Genomic DNA, 13204 nt, shown 5'->3' on the forward strand with positions numbered 1-13204 from the left:
GAGGCTTCCGTTGAAAATGCCAAGCTGAGGTCAGGGCGTGTTTAGGTAAAAGCGGCCTCCGGGCGGGAGAGGCGCAGAGCACACGAGCGTGGCCAGGGGACGCCGAGGAGGGCGCCGGCCTCCGCGGGCCGGCTTAACCGAAGGCGGTGAACCCTCCGCGGCGCGGCCTGGCCGCGCGGCCGGCCCGGCCCGGCGCGGGGGCGGGGGCCGGGCGCGGGCGCGCTCCCGGCGGGGGCGGGGCGCCTATATTGCGTGCGCGGCGCCGCCCCTGCGAGAGGACGTTGCGTGCTCGCTCGCGCAGGCGAGTGTCCGCGTCTCCCTCGCGAACTCGGTGAAAGGAATTGGCGCCGTTCGACACCAGGCGGGTCCGCTCTGCAGCACGAATCCTCCAGCCGCAGCCGCCGCCGGGCCGAGAGCGAGCCAGCGCCAGCGTGAATCGGGCCTCACCATGAGTTCCTCGCCTGTGAACGTGAAGAAGCTGAAGGTGTCGGAACTGAAGGAGGAGCTCAAGAAGCGGCGCCTCTCCGACAAGGGCCTCAAGGCCGAGCTCATGGAGCGGCTCCAGGCCGCGCTGGACGACGAGGAGGCCGGCGGCCGCCCCGCCATGGAGCCCGGGAACGGCAGCCTGGACCTGGGCGGGGACTCGGCCGGGCGCTCGGGCGCGGGCCTGGAGCAGGAGGCCGCGGCCGGCGGCGACGACGACGACGAGGAGGACGAGGAGGAGGAGGAGGGCATCGCCGCTCTGGACGGCGACCAGATGGAGCTGGGCGAGGAGAACGGGGCGGCGGGGGCGGCCGACGCGGGCCCGATGGAGGAGGAGGAGGCCGCCTCGGAGGACGAGAACGGCGACGATCAGGGCTTCCAGGAGGGGGAGGACGAGCTCGGCGACGAGGAGGAGGGCGCGGGCGACGAGAACGGGCACGGCGAGCAGCAGCCCCAACCGCCGGCGGCGCCGCAGCCGCAGCCCCCGCAGCAGCGCGGGGCCGCCAAGGAGGCGGGGGGCAAGAGCGGCGGCCCCACCTCGCTGTTCGCCGTGACCGTGGCGCCGCCCGGCGCGAGGCAGGGCCAGCAGCAGGCGGGAGGTAAGAAGAAGGCGGAAGGCGGCGGAGGCGGCGGTCGCCCCGGGGCTCCGGCGGCGGGTGAGTGCTGCGTGTGCGGCGCGCGCGGCGGGTGGGGACCGTGCCCCGGGCCTGCCGGAGCCCCGCGGAGCCCCGGGCGGGGCCGCCGGTGGGGGAGCCCGCGCGGCGCGGCGCGGCGGCGCCTCCATTATGTGGCTGGCGGCCGGGCGCCGCAGCCGCCGGGGGGGGCGCCGCTGCGGGCGCGGGGCGGCACATGTCGGGGGGAGGGGAGGCCGCGGGCGCGCCTCGGCGGCGCTGGGCCGCGCATTGTGCAAGGCGCGCGGGCCCCGCGTGACGTCACTTCCGGCGGGCGGGGCGGAAGGGCACAATGCGGCCGGGGCGCGGGCGGCGGGGGAGGGGCGGCGGCCGGGCGGGCGGCCCCCCTGCCTGCCGGGCGGCACGTGGGCTCGGCGCCGGGGCCGCGCTGGAGTTCATTAGCTTTCTCGAACCTTCGAGGAGACTGCCAAATTAGCCGTGTCTGAAGACTGCGTCACTGACGCCAGTCCGATTCCAAGCTGATGGCTGTTGCTTTCGCATTTGATGCGCCGATGGAAAACGCTTGCCGGAAAGAGCAGGGCAGGCTCGAGCTTTCCGCTCCCCGGAGCCGGAGCGGCTTCGCCCCGCCCGCGTGGCGGCGCGGCTCCATGTCGGGGCGTTGTGTGTTGTAGGAGACGGCAAAGCAGAGCAGAAGGGCGGAGATAAAAAGAGAGGGGTGAAGAGACCTCGGGAGGACCACGGCCGCGGCTATTTCGAGTACATTGAGGAGAACAAGTACAGCAGGTAGGGCCGCGGCCCGGCGTCGCGTGTCGCGGGCTGGTCCCGGGGCGCGCCTCAGGAGACGCTTGTGTCTTTCAGAGCCAAGTCTCCTCAGCCGCCAGTGGAGGAAGAAGATGAACACTTCGATGACACAGTGGTTTGTCTTGATACTTGTAAGTGAAGCTTTTCTCTCCCTCCTCCCCCAGTTAGCAGAGGTGGTGATTTTTGGTTCCAGAACGTTAGAAAACTTAATGCAGTGCGTGGAACTTAAATGGCGGAAAACTTAGCATAAGTTTTTTTAAAAGAAGGAAGATGATGGTTTATGTTCAGATCCCCGTAGCCTGATATTTAGTATAGTATCAGTTGTGTTGTACTGATAATTTTACAGGCTCTAGGAATTTGGTAATTTTTTATGGGACTTCGAAGTTCTCATTTGTAGGAATGTAAGATTAATGCCAGCTTTTGACTAGCTAGCTAATGGAAACTTGTAAGACTACCTATAATTTGTCCTTATAGGCTTCTACAATAAAGTAATTTCGGTTTTTGGTGGAATTATATTGTGAGCTATTTGGGCTGGTTAGATAATTTCTTAATGACTTTTCCCGTTAGCACCCGAGTATATTCCCTATTCTACAAGATTGTAATAATACTTTTTCAATAACTGCTCTTTTGTTCTCAATTCCAGTTCAGTAGCTGCTGCTTTAACATAAGTTGATTTCTACCAAAGACCTGGGGCAGCAGCAGTGGGCTTTCACTGGGCCACTAGCTTTCTTCAGCAGCGAATGGTATCAATGGCAGCGCTGTAAATACTGCTCCTTTACCCAGTTGGGTTGCAATTGAGTATGAGGAAGTATTGCAAACCTTTAAATGGGCCTTGGCTGTCAGATTTATAGTTTTTTAATTACAAAAAAGTTTTCTTTTAGTATCTGATCGCAATTCACCATTCTTTCAGTGTGATAAACAGCAAATGGTAGAAATAATTGCATGAAAAATAGAGGTAAGGTGTCAACTTGCCCTGTAGATCTAAGGGAATGGAAGCTTAGCTTCTCACGTTTTGAATACATTATGCTTTGTAAGAGCATAAACGTAAAAGTCTTGTTTCTTATTGAGTGCCTTTTACAAGGTACCCTTTTTAAAAGAAGAAACTGCACGTGGGAAGGTAGTTGATTTGAAAGTTTTAACTTCAGTTGCTTAAATATCAACTCAGTAGGAATTGGCAAGATACTGAAGCAATAATTCAGGAAGATACTACTATTAATATAAAGCAGATGTTTAGCTGATGACTTAGGAATATCAGTTTAAGTGCAATATTGGGTTCAAACAATTTGATGAATGGAAAATTTTATCAGTGATTATCAGGAATTTTCAGAGCAAAGCTAATTTAAGGAGAATTCCAAACTGTAGCTTTAATTTTCTCTCATCCATAAAAACTTAAGAAAACAGCTGTCTAACTTAACCTTAGCTCTCTGTCAAGTGAGAACTCTGAGAAGGGGCATGCTAATAGCCAGTGACCCAAAGATAGCTAGGTTAAAGACGTTTGGGATTTGGATAATCATGGAACTGGATAATCCCCAGTTGTTGACTAACAGGCAAGCCTGGGGGGAAAGGGACCTAAAATGCTGTGATATCAACAGCCTTGGACGACCAGGTTTGTTCTTTGTAGGTCGAGGCTAGCTTCTTCACAAGTTTTAGAAAAGAATTGAGGATCTAGGGTCCCTGGTGTTTTAAAATTAAAAAGTGCAGGCTCAACAGCTCATACTCCCATTTTAAAATACTTGGTCATGGCCTCCCTTCAGTTTTATTGTGGCACTGGTAAATTCTACCTGGTTCTGGCATGCTTCACTTTGATTTCCTGCTATCCTCTACTGCTTGCCTCTAAATCAAGGTAAAGAGCAGAGCAGGTATGTATTGATGTCACATTGTCTTATTTTATATACTTAAAATATACGTGTTAAACCTTCTTAGTTTTATAGGTAGTTTACACTTTAATTCATAATTTGGCAACAGTGACTTGGTGGGAGTGGGGTGTAAATTGAAAATTACAACAGCATGATCCGTAAAAACGTTTTATTCAGCATTAACATGTGCAAAAATTTAATAACCAAGTTTTGTTTACATAGCAAATATATTTACATTGGATGTCAAAAGAAATAATATGGTATTTGATATAATTACAGATAATTGTGATCTGCATTTTAAAATATCAAGAGATCGTCTCAGTGCTTCTTCCCTTACTATGGAGAGTTTTGCTTTTCTTTGGGCTGGAGGAAGGGCATCTTATGGTGTGTCAAAGGGCAAAGTCTGTTTTGAGATGAAGGTAAAGGCAATTTTTGATTTGTGTAGTTTTTTTAAGAGCCTTTCAGTTTTCATTTGCCTGACACTATTAAGTGTTAGTGGAACTTTTTCTTTTTGTGGTTTCTTTGGATTAGAAGAAGGGCTTGGAATCTTAGTTTCGTAATAGTTGAACATGTTTGTTATATCACAATTTGTGATAGAGAGCCAGCATGTTATTTAGAGTGCTCTTTTTTTTTTTTTTAAATCAGGCACTTGAAAGGCCTACCAAGGGTTTGAAAATAAAAATTTGGTTAGGCTCCTGGTTTTGTTCCCGAGAAAACATGTTAAAGGTATACCTTAATTGGTTTTAAATTGAGAATTCAGAATATGTAATTATTAAACATTAATTCTCCTAAGTGTGGATCAAGCAAGTACTTAACCTGAACTGTTTTCAGTTTCAATTTATAAGCTCTTACACATCAATTTTTAAAGTTTAGTGCTGGGGGTGGTGGGGTACGGTGGGTGTCTTTTTGTATTAGTAGTTAGAGAAATATTAGCCCATGGCCCAAATGAAATATAAGTTAGGGTTCAAGCGTTTATCTTCCTTGGTTTATGGTTTAATCACTTAACGATTTGATTTTCAGGTTACAGAGAAGATCCCAGTGAGGCATTTATATACAAAAGATATTGACATACATGAAGTTCGTATTGGCTGGTCACTAACCACAAGTGGAATGTTGCTTGGTAAAGTTTCCATTTGAGTACCATGTGCTCATGAGTGTTTAGGGTCTGATTTCAGTAGTTAGACTAGAAGGCATTCTGAACCTTTTGCCTGTTTTTATCCAATCTTAATATTGTCAAGATGAATAATGTTAGCATGTAGTAGACACAGGGTAAATTTCCATTTTTCTTCCTTTATGGTTAGGAGTTGTTTTACGACCAGTGGTTAAAATAGAATGTTCTCCATGGGATGCAATTTATTGACTAGTTATAAAACTCACCTAGCTCTCATTAATTCTGTATCTAGTATAAAGTCAGTGTAAGTGAAAGAATGTTAGATTATATATTCATTTCTGTTGAACCCTGCGTCTCGAATATTAAAATATGTGGGTCATTGGACTGCTTTTAGAGATTAGCTTCATGAAAGTTAATTATTTTCTTAGGTGAGGAAGAATTTTCTTATGGATATTCTCTAAAAGGAATAAAAACCTGCAATTGTGAGACTGAAGATTATGGAGAGAAGTTTGACGAAAATGATGTGATTACATGTTTTGCTGTAAGTCATAGCTAAATTTCCACATATAAATGGCAAGTTATTAGCCAGGATTCTTTGTTAAGCCGTATCAGTGTGACTCTTCAGTAGTAACTCATTTTGAGTGAAAACTACTTAATAGGAAGTTGATCTAAAACTGAGGTCTATCTTCTAGGGTATTGTTTCTGCTTCTGGATATAGGTGTTTCATTGTTTATAACCATCAGAAAGCTCTTAACATTTAACCTAAATATGTTTTCCACAGGATAAGCTTCACTCCTAGTTTGTATTTTGAAGTTTCTTAGATGGCTTATAGGAAGCAGATTAAAACCGCTGATTTCTCTTCTAATTAACAGAACTTTGAAAGCGATGAAGTGGAACTCTCTTATGCAAAGAATGGACAAGATCTTGGCATTGCCTTTAAAATCAGTAAGGAAGTTCTTGCTGGGCGGCCACTATTCCCACATGTTCTCTGCCACAACTGTGCAGTTGAATTTAATTTTGGTCAGAAGGAAAAGCCATATTTTCCAATACCTGAAGACTATACTTTTATCCAGAATGTCCCCTTGGAGGATCGAGTTAGAGGACCGAAGGGGCCTGAAGAGAAGAAAGATTGTGAAGTAAGTGATTTTTTTTTTTTTTTAATAGTGTGAAGATTGCCTTTGCTTGGCATAAATGACATTTAGAAGAGCTGGTTGGTTGGTCTGTTTCATTTATTTTCTGCCATACGTGTTGTTCTCAGCTAGTGATTTTTCTCTTAGTAGCTGTCTTTTCTGTCGATGGAGAATGTTAAATTTTCCACAAACAGGAATTCCCTTGTTACAGGGCTGTGAAAATTTAGTCATTTCAACTGGGTGGTTGTGTATTAAAAATATATTTGAAGAATTGTAAAGTGGCGATTAGACAGTGAAATAACCTTTTTTTCCATTGTAGGTGGTTATGATGATTGGCTTGCCAGGAGCTGGAAAAACAACCTGGGTTACTAAACATGCAGCAGAAAATCCTGGTAAATACAACATTCTTGGAACAAATACCATAATGGATAAAATGATGGTGAGTAAAATGTTTAAGGCTTGATCATCTTAGAGGTAGGAGTGTGGACAAAGTTAAATTGGTTACTTAAGTAGGCTCTTTATCTGTAAAGTAAACTGCCTTCCATTGGCTAGTCTTCATTGTCTTTTCTATATAATTTTTTGAATTCTTAACATCCAGAAGATAAAAAAGAATAGCATAGGGTCTTGTTACATGATAAAGTGATCTTTTTTGTGTAGGAATGAGAAAAGACCATATTTAAATTTTAAAGTGCCTGCCTTCCATATAGATCTAAGCTGATACTAAAAGCTTAGCCTGAGATTCATAAGTTCAAAGGAAATTTTAACTTTTAAAAATAGGTGGCAGGTTTTAAGAAGCAAATGGCAGATACTGGAAAACTCAACACGCTGTTGCAGAGAGCTCCACAGTGTCTTGGAAAGTTTATTGAGATTGCTGCCCGTAAGAAGCGAAATTTCATTCTGGATCAGGTAAGCTGTAGCTTGAAGTTAAAAGAAGTAATTGATGATTGGGTTTCGCATAGAATTAATGTTTGGAATTATAAACTAACTTTTTTTTTTTTTTTTTTTAAGACAAATGTATCTGCTGCTGCCCAGAGGAGAAAAATGTGCCTCTTTGCAGGCTTCCAACGAAAAGCTGTCGTAGTTTGCCCAAAAGATGAAGACTATAAGCAGAGAACACAGAAGAAAGCAGAAGTGGAGGGGAAAGACCTACCAGAGCATGCAGTCCTCAAAATGAAAGGCATGAAATTTAATTCTCTTGTTACTATGTTGAATCTTAGGATTTGTATCTGTAAGCTCAAATTAACGTTTTCTGCCAGTAATACGGTTTTAGGAGTTACATTAACTCTTTGTAAATGAGTGTCTGGCTTATTTCTGTTTTTAGGAAAATATGTTAGTAAACTATGAGTAGATTGTATTGTGTATTGAAAGAACTGAAGCCATTCAAGAATTGTAGACTTTAGGATTGTGACTGTATGTGGTGGGTTTTTAAGTTAATCTGACCTTATTCCTTATAGGAAACTTTACGCTGCCAGAGGTAGCTGAGTGCTTTGATGAAATAACCTATGTTGAACTTCAGAAGGAGGAAGCCCAGAAACTTCTGGAGCAGTATAAGGAAGAAAGCAAAAAGGCTCTTCCACCAGAAAAGAAACAGAACACTGGCTCAAAGAAGAGCAATAAAAATAAGAGTGGCAAGAACCAGTTTAACAGAGGTGGTGGCCATAGAGGACGTGGTGGATTCAATATGCGTGGTGGAAATTTCAGAGGAGGAGGCAAGTTAATTTTGAGTATTCTGTTTATTTGATTCAAAATGGAAACATGGTACTCTTCTAGTTTGGGTCTATATGTGATTTAGCTGAATTTAACATAGAAAGTTTGATCCTCATGTTGATCCTAGCCGCCCCGGTATCTAACTTAAAATCTTTGTGTGATTTGATAGCAAACATAGCTAGGCTTTGTGAATGGTTAAATTAAATGTTACTTTTGTCTTTAAATATTACTTTTCCCCTAAAGTAAAGTAACGGTCCAGAAGGACCATAAATCATATGTAAAAGAAGTACAACGCACTATTAAAGTAAACGTTTCTTGTCTTTAGCTCCTGGGAATCGTGGTGGATATAATAGGAGGGGCAATATGCCACAGAGAGGTGGTGGCGGTGGTGGAAGTGGTGGAATTGGCTATCCATACCCTCGTGGCCCTGTTTTTCCCAGCCGAGGTGGTTATTCAAACAGAGGGAACTACAACAGAGGTGGAATGCCCAACAGAGGGAACTACAACCAGGTAATGCTTTAAGATCCCTGCAGGGACCGATTTTCTGTATAGTCTAGTCTGGGAAGTTGTAAGCTTATGTTGCATAGCCCCAGTAAGAATTGTAAGGAACACTGTGTATGCATTGACATAAGTAAAATTAAACTAGTGATGGTAAAATCAGTCTACTTAACTAGTTTTGATTTCCAGATGCACAAGTCAGGTGATGTCTTATAACAAACACCTCAGAACAAACCAGCAGAGGGGCCTAGAATTTAGTGGCTAGCAGCCCGCCCATCCACTTCTGTGCTGTGCCCCTTCCTCCCCACCACGTACAAACATTCTAACAAGTTGTACTCTGAGTTCTTAAAGATTCTTTTTCCTATTTTTAGAACTTCAGAGGACGAGGAAACAATCGCGGCTACAAAAATCAATCTCAGGGCTACAACCAGTGGCAGCAGGGTGTAAGTAATTTCTTACGTGCATTAATTGTATTTGAGTTCATAAGAACCAGTCTTGGAAAAGATTTTGTCCAGGGATTGAAATGATTATAAGTGTTACAGGGCAAGGTGTGAATGAATTGTGTTGAAGTTGTAGCCATAATCTTATTTTTTGAAGGAAAAATAGGTTGGAGTTTGCTGTAACTTAGTATGTTTTTAATAAAGTAATATTATTTAATACACTTGATTCTTTTTACTACTAGCTTTAAGTTGTATAAACTAACCAAGTTACGATGTGTTTCTTTTTGTAATGTGTTTATTGATAATGGGATATTAAGACTAACTAAATCTGGTTTGATAGAAATCAGGTATGACAGGTATAAATTTGTTTCCAGCAATTACTCTGAATTAGATTCATTGTCAATTCCTAAAAGCAGTTTGAGTGGCTTATTGATGTTTTTTCTTTAAAAAAAAAATTTTCTCTTACAGCAATTCTGGGGTCAGAAGCCATGGAGTCAGCATTATCACCAAGGATATTATTGAATACCCAAATAAAACGAACTGATACATATTTCTCCAAAACCTTCACAAGAAGTCGACTGTTTTCTTTAGTAGGCTAACTTTTTAAACATTCCACAAGAGGAAGTGCCTGCGGGTTCCTTTTTTAGAAGCTTTGTGGGTTGATTTTTTTTCTTTTCTTTTTTGTACATTTTTAATTGCAGTTTTAAAGTGAATCGTAAGAGAACCTCAGCATTGTGCACGATAAGAGAATGTGTCAGTATTTCAGGGTTCTACATTTTATCTGTAAAATGTGACTTTTTTTTTTTATCACAACAAAAGTAAAATGTTGCTTTGTACCTGGTGTCTTTTATTAAGAATTTACTCCCCTCATTTCTCACAGAGATAACAGTCGGGAGTCATTGTCACAATATAATAGAAATGTTAGCAACCAGATTCATGTAAGGACTAAGTGGTCCTCATGAATTGCATAAGACTCTGTACTGCTCATATTACACTCCATCCTCTCTGTAGTTTGTTGAATAGTGGAGGGGGTGAGCTAAATAGTAGTTTCTGACAATAACTGGGAAGGCTTTTTCTTTTAAATAACAATGGAATTGGCATAATTGGAACTGAAGATAAAGCTTGGAACGAGATAGAGAAGATGGAGTGTATGTAGAAGGGCTGTTAAAAATGTAAAACTTGGTTGCATTATTTGTGGAGGCTCAAACTTGTGAAGGTTAAATACCATAATTTTTCCATTTGTTCTGCATTTTGATTCTGAAAAGAAAGCTGGCTTTGCCCATTTCTTATTAAAAAACTTGTTGTAAATCCAGTTGTCTAATGGGATCTATATGAAGTTAGCTATGTCTGTATGCCCTTCTCCCACAAAATACTGTATAACTAGTGTGCTTGTAGTAGTTAACTCCACCATCTTTGTAAGCTAATGAAATTGTGAGTCACCCATTTATATCTTAATTTTTAATCATGTCAGTTCTTGAATGGGTATCTCCTTAGCCTGCTGATTTCTTTTTCTTTCTAAAGAAAGTGGGTGGAGAAATTAATTTAGACGTTTGTTTGCAATAAAAAGAATTCATTTTACTCTCGTTTTGGGATTCTCGCCATCAAGGTTCAAAATCCCTTTATAAGACTCCCAAGAGGAGAAAATTTAAGTGTGTGCTTTCTGGACAGCTTATTCTTTACTCTGTACTTGGAACATTTAGGTTTTAAAAACTTAAATGTATACTGACAATTGATTTTAATTACGAAGTAAAGTTGAAATCTTCCCTTCCCCTCCCCCCCCCAAATGACTTAACATTTAATGAGGGGAAAAGGTGCTGCTGGCTGGGAGAAGTTAACACGCAGTTTATCATCTTTACAAAATGCTAATGGCTGTCCTCAACTGATTATTTTATATACATATATATAATACATGAAACTCTGGGAACGGATGCTTTTAGAAGCCGTCATGCAAGCCAGTGATTTCACTACTACACAACACTGCTAACTTACTGTAGCTATGTGATAAAATTAGATCCCCGAATTGTAATTTTATTGGGTTTGCACAGAACACTTTAATCTTCTAAAGGACCCTCACTAATGTCAAGTGAGGAATCAGGAGTCAAACTGTAGAACTAAAACTTGACTTTAGTCTAGTGTCTTGTTGGTGTCTTAGGTTGCTTCTGGTAAGTTTAGGTTTGTTTATATTTCTTATTGCTTAGATTTTTGATTTAGCCATTTTAAATCAGATTTTTAATTTGTTCATACTCCTAGGAATTTTCTTGCTACAAGCTGAGCTGGAGTTGAGTTTTAGACGACGGTATAGGTTCAGTTGAGAAATTTTTGAAACAAAGGCTAATCGTATAATTATTGTAAGAACAGTTAACAGTACAAGGTAGTGTCTCAAGGGTTTTTGTCTTTTTAGCAGTTAACTTCGGCAACCATTGGCATGATGAGCTCCTTGTCTCAGTATACGTTATTAGTAGGATTGCATGGACTTACCCAGGGGAAAAAATTAAAACTTTGTTACTAATCAATGTTTAGGTGTCCTAAATGTTTAGGTGCCTTTAAAACTTCTTGAATATATTCTCCAGTTTAAAATTGCTTATTAAGGAACTCATTCTCATAATTGTAATGGGAGAATAATGGTCAAGTAACACCATTTGGTAGACTATCATGCCTGTATGGCCCAGAAAATTTTGAGAAGAGACATGAGAGAAGATTGCTGTCTAAGAAAATGTTAAAATTTTAAGGAGCAGTCAAGATCAGAATTCATAGTAAGGTCTACATTTGTATAAAAAGAAATAATTTTAGTAAGTATTTAAGAAACTCGAGGGAGTGCACCAAATAGCAAGCGAACAGAAGAAAAATAAGTTAAATGCAGAGTTTGACGGAATAAGATCTGTGAATGAGAAACTTGGTTTATTGTGAGCCCCTCCCCTTGCCTACCTCCCCTCTATGGCAAGCAAAACACCAAATAAACAAAAACATAACAGATACAATTCAGAGCAAATATCACAGCTGTACCCGGAGAACATTCACCCTTGATTGCTGTTAGTTTAAGGGGTGCTTTCACTAGGAAGTTTACAGATAGTTACCTGTAGCTGTCATCTTGAGTCAGTAGGATCAGATTGGTGAGCCACAGTGGTAGGAAAAGAGCACAAAAAGGTTAATGAGGAAAGAAGACAAAATGCTACAAGATAGAAACGTCTTACATCTTATTCGTATTGAGCCTTTGGTAGAGGGCTCTGGCTCTGACCGAGAAAATCAGTACCAGCTTCTGGCCTGATGTCCAGACAGCAAGATGAAATCTTACAATGAAATCCAAGTCAAATCAATTTGACATTGAAATGACCCAAGGAAGCTACACTAAATGCACAAGATCATAAGCTCATATTTGCCTGTCCTGAGCACTAGCAACAAGGTATTTAAGCTTAAAGGTGGTTTTCTTTGAGAAATGACTTAAGGTTTTTCTAGGAAATGTAGCTAATAGTATTTTAAGGTTTTTCACTTCTTGGGGAGTTTACATTCATGGACAGATTGTGTTCTGTAGTTGAGATTTGTCTCAGTTGTGGTAATTGACATGTTTTTCTATAAAAATATAAATTGGCTTTTATCCTAGGATCACTTTTGTAATAGGTCCAATTGCACAAATAAAAATGATGAAATATTTTAATAGCTTTATAGGCAGTGGTACAGACATCTCTCACATACGAAGAACTGATCTATGAGAGTATATCTGATGTTTTTAAAAAGCCAAAACCAGAATAAACTTATTCTAAGGAAGGCATAAACATATCTTTTATAGTCCAAGTCTTAGTTACTGGTTTTAGTTAGACATAGAAATGCACATCTTAAAAACATATTTCCATTAATTACTTTCCTACACATAACTATAAAACGTTTATTTTTAAAAATGGATGGAACTTGCAGCAGAGAACAATTTCTACTCCCCAACCCTCCAGAGTATTTCCTGAGATACTCTCCTGGAAAGATGATGACAATATTCTTTCTAAAGCCATTTTTCCCTAGAACTCTTGGAAGGGTTTGAGTCTAAACTTTGTCATTCTTAATATTTCTGGGGCTCTGAGAAAAATAGGGTTTAAGTTTTAACATTTTAGTAATAGTTAATAAAAGCAAGGATATGGATGTTAGGGCCTGGAAATACGTTGTAGTATTTATGCATTGGAACACATGCATAAGTTTTAAGGGACCATTAGTACTTTCAGGAAGAACCTATCAACTACCTCACATCTCTAAACAGCAGTTTGAATTTGTCATGTAAACCACAGTCTCTTCAAATAGTTATCTGCCTAAATTTACTAAAAGTAAACTACAATACTCTTCTGATGTGGAGAGCCTTTTCCTTGGATAATTTTTAGATTTGAGTTGTTTTTGGCCCTGTCATTCCTCAACTTCTACACTAAAACATGCAGGTGGCAGGTCTAGCCAGGTTGGTGCTTGAGATTTTATTGAGGTTGCTTGAATCCCCAGTGTTTTATCCAGTGCCACAAGTACGTGTTTAAGACAAATGTTAGAATACTTTGTGCAGCTTACTGGTGTTGAAGTG

General features: G+C 41.7%; 1 protein-coding gene across 2 annotated transcripts; it reads left to right on the forward strand.

Moving 5' to 3' along the window:
- Positions 1–253: 253 nt before the first annotated feature.
- Positions 254–10236, forward strand: HNRNPU (heterogeneous nuclear ribonucleoprotein U). Of its 2 annotated transcripts, none has more exons than XM_023632755.2 (14): positions 254–1082; positions 1787–1898; positions 1974–2047; positions 4052–4191; positions 4793–4892; positions 5312–5424; positions 5756–6019; positions 6333–6452; positions 6791–6919; positions 7022–7190; positions 7468–7722; positions 8046–8230; positions 8590–8661; positions 9127–10236. In XM_023632755.2, the coding sequence occupies exons 1-14, from the start codon at positions 449–451 to the stop codon at positions 9178–9180; spliced, it is 2421 nt and encodes an 806-aa protein (XP_023488523.2). In that variant the 5' UTR covers positions 254–448; the 3' UTR covers positions 9181–10236. The 2 variants fall into 2 exon arrangements, with proteins under 2 accessions (XP_023488523.2, XP_023488520.2); XM_023632752.2 differs by having other exon boundaries at positions 280–1139.
- Positions 10237–13204: the final 2968 nt, after the last annotated feature.

Source organism: Equus caballus, chromosome 30 (genome assembly GCF_041296265.1).
Source record: "Equus caballus isolate H_3958 breed thoroughbred chromosome 30, TB-T2T, whole genome shotgun sequence".
In the NCBI taxonomy this organism is placed as follows: Eukaryota; Metazoa; Chordata; class Mammalia; order Perissodactyla; family Equidae; genus Equus; species Equus caballus.

Bases quoted from the DNA above. Each gene is read 5' to 3' on its own strand.
- HNRNPU (XM_023632752.2), top strand. From the start codon at position 449: ATGAGTTCCTCGCCTGTGAACGTGAAGAAGCTGAAGGTGTCGGAACTG. The intron at 6,020-6,332 runs GTAAGTGATTTT...TTTCCATTGTAG, and splicing joins AAGAGAAGAAAGATTGTGAA to GTGGTTATGATGATTGGCTT. The intron at 8,662-9,126 runs GTAAGTAATTTC...TTTCTCTTACAG, and splicing joins ACAACCAGTGGCAGCAGGGT to CAATTCTGGGGTCAGAAGCC.